This window comes from Globicephala melas, chromosome 5, assembly GCF_963455315.2.
Source record: "Globicephala melas chromosome 5, mGloMel1.2, whole genome shotgun sequence".
In the NCBI taxonomy this organism is placed as follows: Eukaryota; Metazoa; Chordata; class Mammalia; order Artiodactyla; family Delphinidae; genus Globicephala; species Globicephala melas.
In genome coordinates, this window is record NC_083318.1 from 102795866 (window position 1) to 102816571 (window position 20706).

General features: G+C 36.7%; 1 protein-coding gene across 3 annotated transcripts in view; it reads left to right on the top strand.

Annotated features, from left to right (window-relative positions):
- Positions 1-20706, top strand: part of ARHGAP24 (Rho GTPase activating protein 24) — a 422684-nt gene that overhangs the window by 388850 nt on the left and 13128 nt on the right. For all 3 annotated transcript variants that reach the window (XM_030846995.3, XM_030846996.3, XM_030846999.3), the window contains 3 exons: positions 8585-8717; positions 9325-9398; positions 13108-13229. In XM_030846995.3, the coding sequence (XP_030702855.1) occupies positions 8585-8717; positions 9325-9398; positions 13108-13229 (329 nt within the window). The remainder of the gene's footprint in view (positions 1-8584; positions 8718-9324; positions 9399-13107; positions 13230-20706) is intronic.

Consider the following 20706-nt stretch of genomic DNA (forward strand, 5'->3'; position numbering starts at 1 on the left):
ACCATGAAACAAACTGGATATGTTTACAAAAATTCTACAAAGAATAAAATGTATATATATATATATATATGTATGTAGTACCTGTGTGTGTGTGTGTGTGTGTGTGTGTGTGTGTGTAGTATGTGTATATACGTATATATAGTATGTGGATACAAGCACACTTATAATAGAATCTCTCCAGTTTGCAAACAGGCTATCTCTAATCTCTTTATCATTCGTGACTTTCAAGTAATTCCTTAGATCAATACATATTCTAAGCAGTTATATACATTATTGATATGAATATGTTCTTATTTTAATAAGAAAATCTTTGTGGCTCCTTGACCTCAGATTTATTTTCTATGTGAAAAAATTTTTTTCGTAACATAGGTCTTAAGAGCTTGGACAGTATTAATGTCATTTATAGTAGAAGAATGCAACATGTGTGTTTGAATGTTACTTCTAAGTTGAATTTGGATATAACATTGAACCTTGGATCTCAAGTCACCAGGGCCATTGTGAACTCATTTTAATAGTCATGTTCATTAATTTTGTAACTGACAACATATTTCTGTAATTAATTAATTTAATTTTTTGAGATATAATCGACATATAACACTGTGTAAGTTTAAGGTGTACAGTGTGTTGGTTCAATATGTTTATATGTTGCAATATGATTGGCATGTTGCCTAGCACCTCTATCAGGTCACATAATTATAATTTCTTTTCTGTAGTGAGAACAATTAAGATCTAGTCTCTTAGCAAATTTGACATTTATAATACAGTATTGTTGACTGTATTCACTATGCTGTGTGTTAGATCTCCAGAACTTATCTACTATTTGCATCTTAAGGTTTTAGTTAGGTTTTTTGTGTTGTTGTCGTTGGAATTGAATGCTATGTATGTACAAGGTAGCCTGTTAAAATAGTTATACTGATGTAATGTTACTGCAAGGAAACTTGTCTGAATGTTCTACATCAAGCCTTTTAAATGCCTCAATTGCACTAGCCTTTCCACTCTGATAAACTCACCTTGGTTCTATGATGGAAAACGTCAGATTTTATTTTTATTCTTCAGTCTAAATTTTTTTAAATTAATTAATTATTTTTGGCTATGTTGGGTCTTCATTTCTGTGCGAGGGCTTTCTCTAGTTATGGCAAGTGGGGGGCCACTCTTCATCGCGGTGCGCAGGCCCCTCACTGTCGCGGCCTCTCTTGTTACACAGCACAAGCTCCAGATGCACGGGCTCAGTAGTTGTGGCTCAAGGGCCTACTTGCTCCGCGGCATGTGGGATCTTCCCAGACCAGGGCTCGAACCCTGTGTCCCCTGCATTAGCAGGCAGATTCTCAACCACTGTGCCACCAGGGAAGCCCTAAATTTTTAATTTACTTAGAGATATTAGAGTGTGGCTATTTATAAATATGCTCTCAAACACTAATCCAAACTAACTAAATGATGTCACCTCTAATGGCTAATCTATACTATAAGTATATATGTTTCTTTGTAATGTATATTTATCTGTATATGCTTAAACAGTTGCCCTTTGTATTCATATGTAGTATTCAAAAGCTATACAAGGCATTTTACTTGTCATTTATATTTGTTTGGTACAAGTGATTACCACCTGGATGTGTATGTTCAGGGGTCTAGGGTGGGAAGACAGGCTTGTAGCGGAAAGACCAAGGAATATGCTGTTATGTTAATGGAGATGAGTGATAACTTGAATTTGAGCAGTGTCAATGAGACTGCTGAGGAGGGAACAGATTCATGAGGTATGACATGAGAATATATAGGATCCAGTCATTGGTATTTTGCAAACTTTCCAGGTGATTCCAATGTGCAGCTTAGTCTGAGAATCACTAGTCACTGTTAGATTTAGAATCTCAGAAAAGGAAAAATTTAGGTTGACTTCTAGGTTTCTTGTTTGTTTCTGTGAATGGTGATGCCATTCATGGTTGAGAAAATGGTAAAGGAGGAATAATTTTATTGCAAGGTTTTTGTTGTTGTCCAGCTTTGTTTATATGGAGTTCAGAGTGTGTATGGAACGTCTAAGAATTCAGTGGAAAGGTCTGGTTTGGAGATGTATACGTTGTAGTCATTGTAGAAAAGTGATCATCGAACTTAGGGATTTAGCCAGGGTATGTACACAGAGTCAATGAGAATAATACTTAGAAGCCAGCAGAGGAAAAAAAGCTTGGGAGCTGACTAGGAGAAGGTGAGTGAGGTGACAAGAAAACAATGAAATGAGAGACTTACCCAGGGGAAATATTTGTCAGAAGTAGCAAATGGATGAATATCCATGAATTTTTTTTTTTCAGTTTGGGGCTGTAGTTACTTTCTATTTGAGGGATCTATGATGTAGAATCACGAAACTCAGACTGCTCACAGGAATCTCTTCCTTCAGCTACACAACAGGGCATTTTATTTGTTACTTTGAGTATCTTATACGCATATAAGGGTATGCGTGTGTGTATGGTATGTTGCATTGTATATAAAACTGTCAAATACTCTTTTTATGTGATTAGCTAGCGTTTTAAAGGGGGAGTCTATATACACATAAGTAATTACATACATATAAGTCATCCTAGAAGTAGGAAAGAAAATGTCAATGTAACAGTTTGGTTTAAGCATGAACAACATCTCCCCACCAGCATTCCTCCCACCTCTTCCATCATGAACACTGGAGAGATAAGTATGTAACTAGTCAGCGCCAACGTATGATAGAGTAGCCAGATTTAAACTTGTGACCATTACACATTAGAACTGCCTCCTTATTTGGAAGTTTTCAACCTCAAATACATGTTCTATATTAATATCCCTTGACCTTGGCAACATACGAAAACTGAGGAGCTTTAAAAAATCTCAATGTCCAGGCTTCACCCAGACCAATTATATCAGAATATACATGACCCAATCATCAGTATTTTGAAAAACTTTCCAGGTGACTCCTGTGTGCAACCAAGGTTGAGAATCACTTTCTTCTATGTCACGCTGGTCAATCTGACAATATTTCCGTAAATCTACATTATCTGAAAGCATGTTTCTATCTTTCTGATGACATCTCATTACCTAGTACTCTGGCATGGTTTTATAGGTAAGCTCATGAGATGCAGATTTGGTGTATCTGCTATAACAAAACACCACAGACTGGGTGGCTTAAACAACAGAAATTTATTTTTCTCACAGTTCTGGATGCTGAAAGCCTGACACCAGGGTGCCAGCATGGTTGGGTTCTAGTAAAGGCTCTCTTCTTGACTTCTAGATGGCTGCCTTCTTACCCTGTGCTCACATGGCCTTTCCTCCTGCATGTGCATGGGAGCAAGGCGGTAGGGAGCAAGCTTACTGGTGTCTTTTATTATAAGGGCACTAATCCCGTCAAACCAGAGCCCCACCCTGATGACTTCATCTAACCCTAATTACCTCCCAGAGGTTTCATCTCCAAATACCATCACATCACATCAGAGGCTGAGCCTTCAACATATGAATTTGGAGGAGACAACAATTCATTCCATAGTAAGGGTTGTCTTGCTGTTCTCTGCCATCATTGCTTTTAAACCAGGAGGCTTCTTTGAGACAAGCACTAATTCAGTGTAGTCCAGACAGATAAAACTGCCCTTTTGTGTTGTATATAATTCAGCAGTGACACTTACATAACTACAGTGAGCCATGACAGTTTAACCAGATTCAAATTTTACTGCCAAAAAGTATACCATTTTTGACAGATATATAAAAAATGAGTTACAACAGAACCAGACTTTTCTTGTAAATGTTTAGTTTAGTTTGGAACTGCCTACTGCCTTTGGATTTGCTTTTCTATGTCTTGGTGAATTTGGTGCACAGAACTCCATGTTGTTTAAGACAGTTTGGTGGCAGGCTTCATCTTGGTAATGCTGCTGAATGTTTTCAGTCTCATATATGTTCTTCCCAGAGTTTGATAGATATGACATTATTTTTTCTTAGTTCCAAGCAAATTTTAGGTTATCTCATTGTGTGTGTTGCAAAGAACTTCACAATATCTTTAATAACTCCCTGTGGGGTGCCTGGAAATTCATTCTATTCACTTCAATCAATGGATTATGTTGTGTCCTGTGCAGAGTATCCAGAGTGAAAAATTCCCATTTCTAATTTTGAGGCTTAAAAGTTCTAAGGTTTTTGTCTGTGTAGTATTGTACTTGGAATTACTGTGGCATTCTACTTATCTCTGTGTGTGAGTCTGTTTATCAGGGAAGGCAGGGATGGGGTTAGAGGATGAGCAAGACAGATTGTTGTCAGACTCCTTTATCCCTGTTAGGATTAGTAAGGGGCCAATATTGTACATAGATTATAAATAGGCAAGCAATTTCTGGGAAGTATAAAAAGTTTCTTAAGATCACACACCTGGCAGGGACTTCGCAGATAAAAAATACAGAAAATGTTTAAGGAGTCAAACAAATGAGGCATGGGATGGAAACGTGTTGATGGTGATGGGTTAGAGATACAAGCCCAAGGGGGACAAAAAAGATCTATGTTGTTCATCTCTGTCTCACCTATCATGTGGTGTGAGGTGGTACATACTGTAGGTGTTCAGCAACTATTTGGTGAGTGAATGATAGAACAATCCCAGAATGACCAAAGGAAGACCCTCAAGAATATAAAACTAAGTCAATTATAGAAAGTCTCATGGAATTCATGTTTGATTAAAAAGAACTACAGGATCCAGAAGTAAAGTCCAAGTACAAATTTAAGGTGAAAACAAACCCCATATGTTGATCAATTAAGGGATATATGCTACAGAATATCTTCTGGTCTGATAGCTCTTTTACTCAGGATTCCTGGGCCTGTCTCTGCCTCTTTGCTATCATTGGATAGGATGTGCATGATTATTTATCTTTATTTCTGAAAACAGATTCTACCACCAGGTGGGTGAAGGAGACCTGAGGTCTGGATAATGAATTTATATTAGCAAGTAGTTTTGAATTTCTACCAAACGAGTGTGACTTTAAAACCTCTCATATCTCAGCAATTAGCCCCAAGGCATGTTCTGTCAGTGCAGTTTCCTGTTCGTGTACCTAAACGGAGTTAATAACAGGACCTACTCACTGGACAGCTGTGAGGGCTTGAGACAGGGAGAGATGTGTGTAGATGTGTGCTGCTGCTATTGTTGTTGTCATTATTATTATTATAAACCAGTTTAGGGATTTTAATTCTCCATTGTACATCAACTTTTGCTACAATATAGTCACTTCACTTCACTTTGCTGAAGAACATGATGTATTTCTCTGAGGCAAAGACAGCACATCCCACTAGGTACTGTGGGCAATTAACACGTCACATTGATATCTACTTAATTGGCTGTACATACTAAAGCAAATATTAATCAGGCAAAGTAGTGGGTTTTCAGTAAGAGATACAAGTCTGTAGAGGTAGATGCAGAATGTTGCTATTTTGTAGAATGGAGATACAAAGAGATTTTTCAGAGAAACATCAGATTTCCCCTTTCAGTGAGTAGCATGCTGGCAATTGGGGCGGACAGACTGTGAGCCTCTTGAGGTGAACCGGAACTGGCAAACATGTTCAAGTCTTCCCGGAAATGATTGATTTCTTCCGTTTGGTGGGAAAGGACAAAGCCAAAAATGAGAACACTAGGAAAATGGAAAAGTCTCTATTTCTACAAAATAACCTAAGTTTAGTAAAGCCCCTCAGAAACAGTCAAAAAATTTTAAGTTGTATACTTTAAGCCAAAAATGTAATAACCTTTGTTAATTGAAATAAAAAAGAAAATGTATTCAGTTATTTTTTTCCTTACCATTTTTATATAACCAACAGTGTATGGGTATATACTTACAATGCTAGAAACTAATGCAATGTATCACTTTAGAGAAGGAAGAAAATAATCATCATAGTCCACATCTCTTACCTTGATTCATAGCGCAAATATATCTATTCTTGGAGCAATACTGCAGCTTTGGTGCTCAGAAAATTGTGGTGGATGAAAAATGATTCTGCAGCCTTTCATCCTTCACAATTTTCACACCATCTCAATTAGTTTAACTTTGCAACCATGCCATCTAGTGCTCAAACGTCCTCAGTACTACAGCTCAACTTCATTAGAAGCAAAATAATACAGTATCAGGCAAGTTACGTTAAAAACACTGTGCTTGGGGACAGGCAATATAATGAATAGTCCATTGTTGAGACACTAAACCAGATTTCTTGCTAAATAAATATTTCTTGTTTATCATTATTGTTTCATTAATTTATTGCATTTAATTCATAAATATTTTTGTATATCCTATTTATATAGTCATACAAATTATACATAACATACACCATATATTGAAATTATACTTATTTTATTTTTGTATTCCTTTCTGTGTCTTTCTATAACTTTAACAAAATGGTCATTGAATTTGAAGGCAACACAACCCAACGACCCAGTCATGGATTGGGTTTGATTAGAGGGGATTGGATAGAGTGGAATAAAAAGATGGAAATCATTTATTGTAATATTTGATTGCATTGCATATCCTGCCCCAGGTTGTGGTTTTGCTACTGCTGATGACTGTGCCTTCAAGGGTCAGGTGCTTCACGACATACCAAGAGAAACACAGAAGGGTTTTGGATTGCACGAAATATAGCAATTTACCAGAAAATAAAAAAACTAGGGTCTTTTTTTTGCTTTACCATTGAGACTATTTTATATATCTTTTTTAAAAAAAATTTAGGAAAGTATTGTTAGAAATTAATGAGCTTGAATAGTTTTCAAGATGTCCCAGAGACATGATTTTTGTGTTCTTTCCTAGCCTTTAAGATGGCCTCTATGTTGTCTATCGGTTCAGAAATTTAAGAGAAAAAAATCATTTCTGTAATTATGAAAAGAATAAAATTGATTAAAGACAGGCCCTATCAGATCACCTCCATCATTTTAGCATCCGAAAAAAGGTTGACAATATACCAGCTCTGACTGACTCTGATGTTAAAATGGAAAACCTCAGCCCTTGCCCTGATTCCAAGGTAGATGAAGTCCTATGGTCCATGAGGATGCTCCCCTCTGCTCAGACCTCATTCTCTGAGCTCTTTTTCCCTTAGCCTTTTGTCAGCTCCTCAAGGACAGGACACTCCATCCCACTTTGGGCGCTGTTTACGTGCCTTGCTTTAATCGGAATGACTTCTTTTATTCTTCACTCTCATTTAGTTCATTCTTACACCCCCTCAGATCTTACCCTGAGCATCATTTCTTCAGAGAAGCCCTCCAACCCCTGAATTAGTCCTTTCTTGTTATTAGATGGCACCCCAAACGTTTCCTTATTACTACTCACCACATTTGTAATTATATACTTGTGTTATTATCTACTTTCTATCTCCTACTCCCACTAGATTATAAATTATGAGCGGGCTAGAATATTCCTTTTTATAACGCTTTAGGGTCCTAGCCACTGTGTTTTCTATAATGCCTGTTACAGAGAGGTTATGCAGGAGATAGTTGAGGAAATCAACCTAAGAGTCCAAAATTGAGAACTGAGATGCCCATTGTCCCAGCCCATGTAGATTTGTGAAGTCAACTCTGCTTTTATGTCACCCTTGGGGCAAGAGAATTGTCACTGAGGCAGGAAATTCTGGTGCCTCTATCCCAGCTTCTGAAGGAATACCCCTCAGCGACTTGTCACTTCCTGCAGCAGAGTCTGGGATTGGAGTGTTTGTTCCCACCACTTACAGAATCCCTGACCTTGCTCACCACCACTCTTCCCACTTCTTGGGAATCAATTGACCTTTCACTCCCTGACCACCACTCTCCTTCCCACGCTCTTGTTCCTCACCCCCAAAACAAAGCAAAGCAAAACAAAACAAACCCAAACCAACCACCTCCTCCTGCCTCTACTGTCAGCCATCTTCATGGATTAACAGAGAGATACAGAGAACAAAATATAAATTAATATTTCAGTAAATTATCCTGTCACTCTGGTATTCAGCAGAGAATAAAAATAAATTTTACACAAAGGACACGTTAAGTTTTCAGTGTTTATTTTTGTAGCACTTCCCTTCTCTTTCTAGAAGACTGTAAGGGTCACCAACTATCTTAGAATATCAGACAAGAAATCATTCTGAGATCAATCATCTTCAAAGTGAGTTTTTCTTAAACAGTTAAAACATACTAAACTTCAGGTGTCTATAACCAATCACCAATATCTTCTAAAGAATAAGAAATGAAATTAGGATCTATAAGTAATTAAGTTTGACATTGAATACATATAGACACACATATGTAGATTCGGTGTTTTTTGGTGCATTGTATTATATTTTATTATAAATCTGGTATATATATTCTCGTTTTAGAAAAATAACACTTTTGCTTAACATCAAATACACACAAAAGAAAAATGCTTGCATTTTTGAATATTTTCAAACCACACTGAGGATTCCAAGTGTCTCCTGGATCCCTCTCTTTTCCACCTGTGGTAGCGTCTAATAGGTGTTACCCAAGCATGTGCTTCTTGAAAGCTGGATCAACTAATTCAATTGTCAACTCATTTAGAAGTCTGACTCTTAGATGTATACTTGATGAAAAAACTAACCAAACGGTATGAAGTTCACTCCGTAGAAACTCTTTACACTTCTACCTCCACAGCAACACAGATGTACACACAGTGGCATCACTTCTTAAACTGTATCTCCGAGAACTTCCAGAACCGGTTATTCCTTATGCCAAGTATGAGGATTTTTTGTCTTGTGCCAAACTGCTCAGCAAGGAAGAGGAAGCTGTAAGTCCATGCATTTATTTCTTAAAAAGCTATTGTTTGGGTTTTTTGTCAGTGTTCTTAGTCTTTAATCTGTAAAGTTTCCTTTGTCCCATGCTTGGATTGTTTTCCACTATTCTAAGTATTGACATCACACATATTTAGATTTTACACACACAACGCAGGTCCCATTTTTAATCCTCTCTCTGATCAAAAAGTACAGATGAATAAATGAAATCAGCACTGCTTGCCACTTTGCACCCAAATGCTAAAAATCGGAAGGACTCTCACTATATTAAAGCTACTCCTTCCCCCAAACAACCTTATTACAAATAAGGCAAACTTCCCTTTTCAGTCAATTGTGAACAAATGTTAAAAATGTTAAAAGGGCTTCACTTAAACATGTTTCTCCACAAATAGTGCTTACAGAGATATTTGAAATTCTTTTACATCTTTTGAAAATATTTCTGAAATGTTTTCTGTGATAGTGGCAAGTTTTCAAGACAGTATCCTTCACTGGTAATATGTGAAACTAACTAAAAAAAAAAAAAAAGGCTGTATGCCCATTTTCCATGTGCTTTAATTCCAAGGCCAACACTTAGATAACATTTATTCTCTTCTTTATATTCAGGGTGTTAAAGGATTAGCAAAGCAGGTGAAGAGCTTGCCAGTGGTCAATTACAACCTTCTCAAGTATATTTGCAGGTAAGAATTGTCCTAAAGACAAAACTAGGCCTTCCCTGGTGGCGCAGTGGTTGAGAATCCTCCTGCTAATGCAGGGGATGCGGGTTCGAGCCCTGGTCTGGGAGGATCCCACATGCCGCGGAGCAACTGGGCCCGTGAGCCACAACTACTGAGCCTGTGCGTCTGGAGCCTGTGCTCCGCAACAAGGCCGCCATAGTGAGAGGCCCGTGCACCGCGATGAAGAGTGGCCCCCGCTTGCCACAACTAGAGAAAGCCCTCGCACAGAAACGAGGACCCAGCACAGCCAAAAATAATTTAAAAAAAAAGACAAAACTAAATTTAAGAAGACTGTATTTAGCCTGACACTAATTTACTTTTGACAGTGAATAAAAATCACTTAACTGCTCTGACCTCCAGTGTTGGCCTCTATAAAACTGAGGTTTGACAAGGTGATCTTTTTTTAAATAAATTTATTTATTTATTATTTATTTTTGGCTGCGTTGGGTCTTCGTTGCTGCCCGTGGGCTTTCTCTAGCTGCGGCTAGTGGGAGCTACTCTTCATTGCGGTGCGTGGGCTTCTCATCAAGGTGGCTTCTCTTGTTGCGGAGCACGGGATCTAGGGTGCACGGGCTTCAGTAGTTGTGGCACATGGGCTTAGTTGCTCCGCGGCATGTGGGATCTTCCCAGACCAGGGCTTGAACCCGTGTCCCCTGCATTGGCAGGGGGATTCTTAACCACTGAGCCACCAGGGAAACCCTTGACAAGGTGTTTTCAAAAGTTTCTCTGAGCACTAAAATTGTTTGATTTAGTAATTTGCTGTTTCTGAAGTCTCTCTGGCCTCTACATATTAAAGATATGTTGCTTTGAACTTCCATCCAGGTTGTTTATAATTGTACCATGTACCATTGTTTAACAGAAGGAGCGTGTATCCTGGCATGAGAAAGATCTGCCCAGGAGTCCAGATTCTACCACTGACTACTTACGTGTCTTTATGCAATTTTCTTATCCTCTTTGAGACTAAAGATCCTAATAGGTAAAAAGGTAGTGAAAACACATATTTCACACAGCTGTTTTAAAAATTAAAGTATATTTTAAAATTTTATATACCTATACATTTATACATATAGTGAATGCTAATATTAATTTTTTCCATTTCTCTCAAGACTCATTGAAAAAACATCGTAACTCAATTCTGCTAGAATAATAATTGTGCTTCATAAAGCTCTCTCTCAATGACCATGTTTAATGTCAGGGATGCTATGTACCATGTCTGTGCCCCTATTTAAGAAATCAAGTATGTACTATTGAAACATATTAAATTTATTTTTTTTAATTTTATTGGAGTATAGTTGATTTACATGAAACATATTAAATTTAAATAAAGAGATTAATGATTGGCACTACAGGTCATTGTAAAGTATTTTAAACGATAGCTTCCCAGTCCATTTTTAAATAAAATTAAAATTTTTAATTCAGTACAGTGCATCATTTACATGTGTTTTTTGCGTCATGATTAGATAAATGTACAGCTGACTGGGAACTATGGAGTTTAAGACTCATGCCAGACACTGTGGAGTTCATTGTCAACTGTAATTGAGTAGGAATTCCAGAACCTCCTGCCATACTTTTTCTGGTGATGGTTAGCATTCAGGAAACAAATAAGACCTTAGGTTTCAGAATTTGAAAAAGCAAGAAATAGTTTCACAGATAAGATAGACTTATTAACATAGAAGGGTTCCATCCCAAGTTTTTGAACTAATTCAAGCTATTGTAGTGGATAAGAAAAGGATGACAGTCTCTTAAGTAAAAGGGAAAAAGGCTTTTTGGAGAACAGTATTGCAAGTCTTTATCTCCACAATAGAAAACCTTAACTTCTCTTAACACATTTAAAGCAGACTTTTAATTTCAGCTATTTCAAATAAGAAATAGTAGTTTGACTTTTTGCCCTTCAGTTTTGCTATAATTAGGCTGTATAACAGTAGTGAACATGTGGAAATAGGCACTTTTTAATTTTTATTTTTGGCCACGCTTGTGGGATCTTAACGGCAGTGAAAGCATGGAGTCCTAACACTGGACCACCAGGGGATTCCCAAACAGCACCTTTTTAAAAACTCATGGTATAGTAATCAAGAGTTCAGAATCTAGCGTCAGATCACCTGGATTCATATATCAGCTCTGCAAACTCTGTGTTCTTGGAGAAGATTCTTACCTCTCTGGTGCCTCATGTGTCTAACCTGTAAAATGGAGATAATGGTATTTACCTTACAGAGATGCTTTGAGAGTTTAATAAGTTAGCACGACTGACACATAATAAAATATATTATTTTAAATAACACATAAAATAGGTTAAAACTTTTTTCATCACTTCTTTGTCTCATTAGTACAATTAGTAAGTGTAAGGTCGGATCTTAACAAACGGCACCGCGAAACAGAGGAAAGCTTCAAGTGAGCTTTATTAGGGAGCGCTCCCGGGGCGAGGTTCACTGGTCGGAGAGAAAGGGGCCAGAGAAGTTGCACCCGGGCAAGGGTTTGGCAAGATTTTATAGGGGAAGAAGGGAAAGGGGTGTGGTGAATCTGGGAGGGCGCAGGGTATTCCTTATTTGGTGGTCTTTTCCGGTATCCTGGGGGACCGTTAGTCCCGCTCCTCGAAAGGCAGGAAGGCTGGGCCGGGTGCAAAGTCCCCAGGTCAGTTCCTGGAACTGGGTGGTCCGGAAAGTCTCCAGGTCAGTTTCTGGAACTGGGTGGTCCGGAGAGTTTCGGTCTGATGCAACCTGTGAATCTGATTGTGTTCCCCTGCCTCGGGCCAGTTGGCCTTACAGTAAGCCATGAATTAATAGAAGTTCTTGTAGAAACAAAGAGGGGATGGGAAATGAAGAAAAGCTGAAAAATTACAAAAACAATCTCTGCTATTAAAATCATTTGGAGATAGTGGGAAGCAGCCACATAGCACAGGGAGATCAGCTCAGTGTTATGTGACCACCTAGAGGGGTTGGATAGGGAGGGTTGGAGGGAGGGAGATGCAACAGGGAAGAGATATGGGAACATATGTATATGTGTAACTGATTCACTTTGTTATAAAGCAGAAACTAACACACCATTGTAAAGCAATTATACTCCAATAAAGATGTTTTAAAAAAAAATCATTTGGGGAAAGGGCTATTTCATGTCTCTAATTCGTTAGCACCTAACAAGTTAAAACAATTTGTGCTTGCAATTTTCCATATCAGTAGAACTGAGGTTTTATTTTAAACCATGTTTGATCTCATTTTTTAATAGACTATAAATTCGAAGCTCACAAATTACTCCACAAAGAGAGTTGATTCCTCCTCTCTGAAATAAGAGATTGTACCAGACAATCTTATTTATAGTTCTTGAATTAAATATATATATAAATTTAATATTTTATTTAGGGATTGGAAAGAAATTCATATTCTTGAATCTCAAGTCCACATTAGCATTATCCAAACACTCTTGTTCCTGTGACTGACAGGGAAACCAAGCCAAGCCAGGCCAGAGCAGATATTTGATATGATCCCTTATGAGTTTGATCCTTAATAATTTGCAATATACATTCTGCACATTTGACAGAGAGATGTTTGAATTCCTAACGAATTTTGTGTCCATAATCATCTTTGAATGTACTCCACTTCATAAATTTCCTGATAACCCATTTTCTTCCACTAACAAGTTTGATCCCATTGTGTTTTGTTCATACTCTTGCACCCAACAGGTTCTTGGATGAAGTACAGTCCTATTCAGGAATTAACAAAATGAGTGTGCAGAACTTGGCTACTGTCTTTGGCCCTAATATCCTGCGCCCCAAAGTGGAAGATCCTTTGACCATTATGGAGGGTAAGTAAATTATTATCTTACACCCTCATCAATAGAACTGTCTCTTTGTTGTCTTGAATCTATTCTCCTATGAGGAAACTAGGGAAATAAGTGAATCCATGGTAACTCCATTCATGAACTCAAGTTCTTCAAATACAAAAACTCCTCTTTGGGAGTCAGACATTTTTTTTGGAGTTTACTAAACATAACTTACCAAACGATTCCTTAGGAGTTTTATAAGAATAAGTGGAACTTCCATAAGTCATCTGCAAAATATCACACAAAAATGGGAAAAAATCTAATTCACTTTTTGAGTCCAATGCAATTTTCAGAAAATTCAAATAGTTACTATTTTAAGTTAATGTATTTTTATTAATTCTGGTTTTATTTGACGAATTTCAAGAGGCAGAAAATATGGGCCTTTGTAAGATAATGCTGCTTATTTACCTTGGGTTAAACATGAAGAAATTCTTGTTTTCTATATTACAAAATGCCTCAAATTCTTTTTCACAATGAACTGTTACTTCTGTTTATTTCCAGCAGGCCTCACTGCTTGAGTACTTTTCTTACCTGTGGCCATCAGTAGTACTGTTGATGTGCAGGTCTTGCTGAGCTGAAAGAGTAAGGTTAGAAGATGGAAAACTCATTAAGCAGCAGAAAAGAGAGAACTAGACATAGAGATTGTTCAGAGATCTGCAGAGGGTATTCCTCAAGTCTTTGCCTAAGAATTGATTTATGCTTGCACTAGAGGACTCTACACTGCTTTCTGGGAGAGAGTACCAGAAATCAGTACTCTGAGCCATTCCTGGGCCTTACACCAAGCTTGAAATAATTGTGTTTCCCACAACCAGAGTAGAAAACCCTGACATTGAGACATTGTATCGAGACCTCAGAAATGTATTACCTTGGTGATAATGTTAAAAGTTACAGTCTCTATATAAAGTTTTTAAAAGAAATCCCAATGATTCAATAGAGATTTGGGGAAGAAAAGGAGGAATAGTTGGAGCACAAAGGATTTTTAGGGCCATGAAACATTGTTCTATATGATACTGTAATGGTGGATACATGATATTATGCATTTGTCAAAACCCAGATCTCACAAAGAGTGATTTCTAATATAAACTGTGGACTTTAGTTAGTAATAATAATAATGTGTCAATATCGGTTCATCAATGGAATCTAAAACTGTTAAAAACCTAAAACTGCTCTAAAGGTTTCACATTAGAAACTATGCAATTCAAAAGGACATGGATCGGGCTTCCCTGGTGGCGCAGTGGTTGAGAGTCCACCTGCCGATGCAGGGGACATGGGTTCGTGCCCCGGTCTGGGAAGATCCCACATGCAGCAGAGCGGCTGGGCCCGTGAGCCATGGCCGCTGAGCCTGCGCGTCCGGAGCCTGTGCTCTGCAACAGGAGAGGCCACAGCAGTGAGAGGCCCGCGTACCGCAAAAAAAAAAAAAAAAAAAAAGGACATGGATCAAAATAAATCCTATAAATGTAAAAAACTCCAACTTATCTTCAAACCCCTAACTGTATAGCAAAAAAAGTCCAACAGAATTTAAAGATATTTTTTCCAAATTAAAGCAGTGTGCTAAAAAAGAAAACATATGTTCCCCTAAGACTTATAGTCAATGTTTTTGTCAACTTTATCCATAATATCTCCAATCTGAAGACTGATCAATTGTCCTTCAATTACTGAATAGATGAACAAATTTTGATACATCCATGAAATGGAATTCTACTCAGCAATAAAAAGAATGAACTACTGATACATGGATAACAATATGGATAAATAACAAAAGCATTATGCTAAGTGAATAATGCCTAGACACAAAAGACTTCATACTGTATAATTGCATTTATATGAAATTCTAGAAAAGAAAAAACTGTAGTGACAGAAAGCAAATCAGTGGTTGCCATGGATAGTGGATTGGCTACAAAGGGGCACAAGGGAATTATCTATATAATGATTAGGTGGTGATTAAAGGACTGTCATTTGTCCAAATTTATCATATACCTCACAGATATCTTGTACATGTGCAAAATGAGACATGTACAAGGTAATGTATTGCAAAAAATACAACCTGAATCTACATTTCAATAGAATGTTGCCATACATATGTATTTTAAAGTGCCTAGGTACCTTCAAAGGAAAATTGAATTCTTATCCAGTTCTTATGAAAAAAGTGTCCCATAATATGGTATTTAAGTTCAACCTGTATAAAATTATATGAGCCTGGGGAATTGTTGGAACATGTAGTCCAGTGGGACTCCCAAATCTGCTTGGACTCTTCAGAATGGACAGGTGATTATAACCACTCTGACCTCATTTATTTCGGCTTCATGTTTCTTATTAGCATTCTAAGGAAGAGAATGACAGAGAGGGGAGAATAAAAAGGAAAAAAAGATAGTGCATATAATGACACATACATCATTATTACTACCAGGCTAGTCTGTCCTAAATGGCTATAAAAATTGAAAGGAAGTCACTTTGCAAGAAATGATTGCCATTTACTATTCTGGAAACTAGATGAAAGCAAAGCCTTCCAAGGTAATAGAAATATATTTCTAAATCTCTAGGGATCTGACACTCACTCTATAATCGTGGCAGGTATACACTGGCATAGTTCTTCACATATTTCATCATGGAGACCTTGAGGATATCTCTCTTCAATTAATTAAATGCCTCACACAGTTCACAACTGTGATAAAAAGCAGTGATGTTTCTAAATTGCTACATAATTGATATGACAATCCAGTTTTCTACAAGCCAGTCTTAAAAATATTAAATCCAGTTATCATGCATAAGTCGGTCTTAAAAATATTAAAAGTATTTGCAAAAATGTGAACAGTGTACCTCTTCTCCTTACTTCGATTGTTTTTAAAAAAATAAATACATTGTTTTTATTAATATGTAAAAAAAAAAAAAGCAGTGATGTTTCACATGTTAATATTCCAGTGATGGGGAAAGCTCAGAAGTTACTAAAAGAGAAAAGATAGATATAGAATACCATTAATTTCATTCAGTCTTTTTTCTTCCATAACTCCATCATAATTGATGATTCAGTAGATAGTTGTCTTTTATTTAGTTTCTTATTAGAACAACACCGAGTTTACTTATTATTACTACAGTTTTAAATCCAGCAGCTGTTCTAATTTCATTCTTTTACATGTAGCTGTCCAGTTATCCCAGCACCACTTATTGAAGAGGTTGTCTCTTTCTCCATTGTTTATTCTTGGCTCCTTTGTCATAAATTAGGTGACCATGTGTGTGTGTGAGTTTATCTCTAGGCTTTCTATCCTGTACCATTGATCTATATTTCTGTTTTTATACAGATACCAAACTAGACCGTAGTATAGTTTGAAGTCAGGTAGCCTGATTCCTCCAGCTCCATTTTTCTTTTTCAAGATTGCTTTGGCTATTCGGGGCCTTTTATGTTTCCATACAAATTGTAAAATTTTTTGTTCTAATTCTGTGAAGAAGGCCAGTGGTAGTTTGATAGGGATTGGATTGAATCTCTAGATTGCTTTAGGTAGTATAATCATTTTCACAATGTTGATTCTTCCAATCCAAGATCATGGCATATCTCTCCATCTGTTTGTATCATCTTTAATTTCTTTCATCAGTGTCTTATAGTTTTCTGCATACAGGTCTTTTGTCTCCTTAGGTAGGTTTATTCCTAGCTATTTTATTCTTTTTGTTGCAGTCGTAAATGGGAGTGTTTCCTTAATTTCTCTTTCAGATTTTTCATCATTAGTATATAAGAATGACAGAGATTTCTGTGCATTAATTTTGTATCCTGCTACTTTACCAAATTCATTGATTAACTCTAGCAGTTTTCTGGTAGCATCTTTAGGATTCTCTATGTATAGTATCATGTCATCTGCAAACAGTGACAGCTTTACTTCTTCTTTTCCAATTTGGATTCCTTTTATTTCTTTTTCTTCTCTGATTGTTGTGGTTAAAACTTCCAAAACTATGTTGAATAATAGTGGTGAGAGTGGACAACCTTGTCTTGTTCCTGATCTTAGTGGAAATGGTTTCAGTTTTTTACCATTGACAACGATGTTGGCTGTGGGTTTGTCATATATGGCCTTTATTATGTTGAGGAAAATTTCCTCTATGCCTACTTTCTGGAGGCTTTTTATCATAAATGGGTGTTGAATTTTGTCGAAAGCTTTCTCTGTGTCGATTGAGATGATCATATGGTTTTTCTCCTTCAATTTGTTAATATGGTATATCACATTGATTGATTTGTGTATATTGAAGAATCCTTGCATTCCTGGGATAAACCCCACTTGATAATGGTGTATGATCCTTTTAATGTGCTGTTGGATTCTGTTTGCTAGTATTTTGTTGAGGATTTTTGCATCTATGTTCATCAGTGATATTGGCCTGTAGTTTTCTTTCTTTGTGACATCTTTGTCTGGTTTTGGTATCAGGGTGATGGTGGCCTCATAGAATGAGTTTGGGAGTGTTCCTCCCTCTGCTATATTTTGTAAGAGTTTGAGAAGGATAGGTGTTAACTCTTCTCTAAATGTTTGATAGAATTTGCCTGTGAAGCCCTCTGGTCCTGGGCTTTTGTTTGTTGGAAGATTTTTAATCACAGTTTCAATTTCAGGGCTTGTGATTGGTCTGTTCAGATTTTCTATTTCTTCCTGGTTCAGTCTCAGCAGGTTGTGCATTTCTAAGAATTTGTCAATTTCTTCCAAGTTATCCATTTTATTGGTATAGAGTTGCTTGTAGTAATCTCTCATGATCCTTTGTACTTCTGCAGTGTCAGTTGTTACTTCTCCACTTTCATTTCTAAATCTGTTGATTTGAGTCTTCTCCCATTTATTCTTGATGAGTCTGGCTAATGGTTAATCAATTTTGTTTATCTTCTCAAAGAACCAGCTTTTAGTTTTATTGATCTTTGCTATTGTCTCCTTCATTTCTTTTTCATTTATTTCTGATCTGATTTTTATGATTTCTTTCCTTCTGCTATCTTTGGGGTTTTTTTTGTTCTTCTTCCTCTAATTGCTTTAGGTGCAAGTTTAGGTTGTTTATTTGAGATGTTTCCTGTTTCTTAAGGTAGGATTGTATTGCTATAAACTTCCCTCTTATAACTGCCTTTGCTGCATCCCATAGGTTTTCAGTTGTCGTGTCTCCATTGTCATTTGTTTCTAGGTATTTTTTGATTTCCTCTTTGATTTCTTCAGTGATGTCTTGGTTATTAAGTAGTGTATTGTTTAGCCTCCATGTGTTTGTATTTCTTACAGTTTTTTTCCTGTAATTGATATCTACTCTCATAGAATTGTGGTCGGAAAAGATACTTGATATGATTTCAATTTTCTTAAATTTACCAAGGTTTGATTTGTGAACCAAGATATGATCTGTCCTGGAGAATGTTCCATGAGCACTTGAGAAGAAAGTTTATTCTGTTGTTTTTGGATGGAATGTCCTATAAATATCAATTAAGTCCATCTTGTTTAATGTATCATTTAAAGCTTGTGTTTCCTTATTTATTTTCATTTTGGATGATCTGTCCATTGGTTAAAGTGGGGTGTTAATGTCCCCTACTATGATTGTGTTACTGTCGATTTCCTCTTTTATGGCTGTTAGTATTTGCCTTATGTATTGAGATGCTCCTCTGTTGGGTGCATATATATTTACAATTGTTATATCTTCTTCTTGCATTGATCCCTTGATCATTATGTAGTGTCCTTCTTTGTCTCTTGTAATATCTTTGTTTTAAAGTCCATCTTGTCTCATATGAGAATTGCTACTCCAGCTTTCTTTTGATTTCCGTTTGCATGGAATATCTCTTTTCATCCCCTCACTTTCAGTCTGTATGTGTCTATAGGTCTGAAGTGGTCTCTTGTAGACAGCATATACACAGGTCTTTTTTTGTATCCATTCAGCCAGTCTATGTCTTTTGGTTGGGGCATTTAATCCATTTACATTTAAGGTAATTATCAATATATATGTTCCTATTACCATTTTCTTAATTGTTTTGTGTTTGTTATTGTAGTTCTTTTCCTTCTCTTGTGTTTCCTGCCTAGAGAAGTTCCTTTAGCATTTGTTGTAAAGCTGGTTTGGTGGTGCTGAATTCCCTTTTATTTCTTTTTCTTCTCTGATTGCCATGGCCAGGACTTCCAAATCTATGTTGAATAAGAGGGGTGAGAGTGGACATCCTTGTCTTGTTGATGATCTTAGTGGAAATGCTTTCAGTTTTTCACCATTGAGTATTTGCTGTGGGTTTGTCATATACGGCTTTTATTATGTTGAGGTAGGTTCCCTCTATGCTCGTTTTCTGTAGAGTCTGTTTTTTAAACATCTTTATTGGAGTATAATTGCTTTACAATGTTGTGTTAGTTTCTGCTGTATAACAAAGTGAATCAGCTATATGCATACATATATCCCCATATCCTGTCCCTCTTGTGTCTTCCTCTCACCCTCCCTATCCCACCCCTCTTTGTGGTCGCAAAGCATCAAATTGACCTCCCTGTGCCTTTGGGTGTTGAATTTTGTCAATATATTTTTCTTCATCTATTGAAATGATCATATGGTTTTTATTTCCTAATTTGTTAATATGGTATATCACATTGATTGCTTTGCATATATTGAAGAATCCTTGCATTCCTGGTGTAAATTCCACTTGATCATGGTGTATGATCCTTTTAATTTGTTGTTGGATTCTGTTTGCTAGTTTTTTGTTGAGGATTTTTGCATCTATGTTCATCAGTTATATTGGTCTGTAATTTTCTGTTTTTGTGATATCTAACATCATACATAAAAATAAGCTCCAAATGGATTACAGACCTAAATTTAAGACCAGACATTATAACAGTCTTAGAGGAAAACATAAGAAAAGCACTCTTTGAAATAAACCACAGCAAGATCGTTTTTGACCCACTTCCTAGAGTAATGAAAATAAAAATAAACAAATAGGACATATTAAACTTAAAAGTTTTAGCACAGCAAAGAAAACCATAAACAAGATGAAAATATAACCCTCAGAATGGGAGAAAATATTTGCAAATGAAGCGATGGACAAAGGATTAATCTCCAAAATATACAAACAGTTCATGGAGCTCAATATCAGAAAAACAAAGAACCCAATTAAAAAGGGGGCAGAAGACCTAAATAGACATTTCACCAAAGAAGACATGCAGATGGCCAAGAGGCACATGAAAAGATGCTCAACATCACTAATTATTAGTGATGCAAATAATTATTAGTGCAGCAAATAAAAACTACCATGAGGTATCACCTCACACCGGTCAGAATGGCCATCATCCAAAAATCTACAAACAATAAATGCTGGAGAGGGTGTGGAGAAAAGGGAACCCTCTTGCACTGTTGGTGGGAATGTAAATTGATAGAGCCACTATGGAGAACAGTATGGAAGTTCCTTAAAAAACTAAAAAGAGAGCTACCATGTGACCCATCAATCCCACTACTGGGCATATACTGTGAGAAAACCATAATTCAAAAGGTCACATGTACCCCAGTG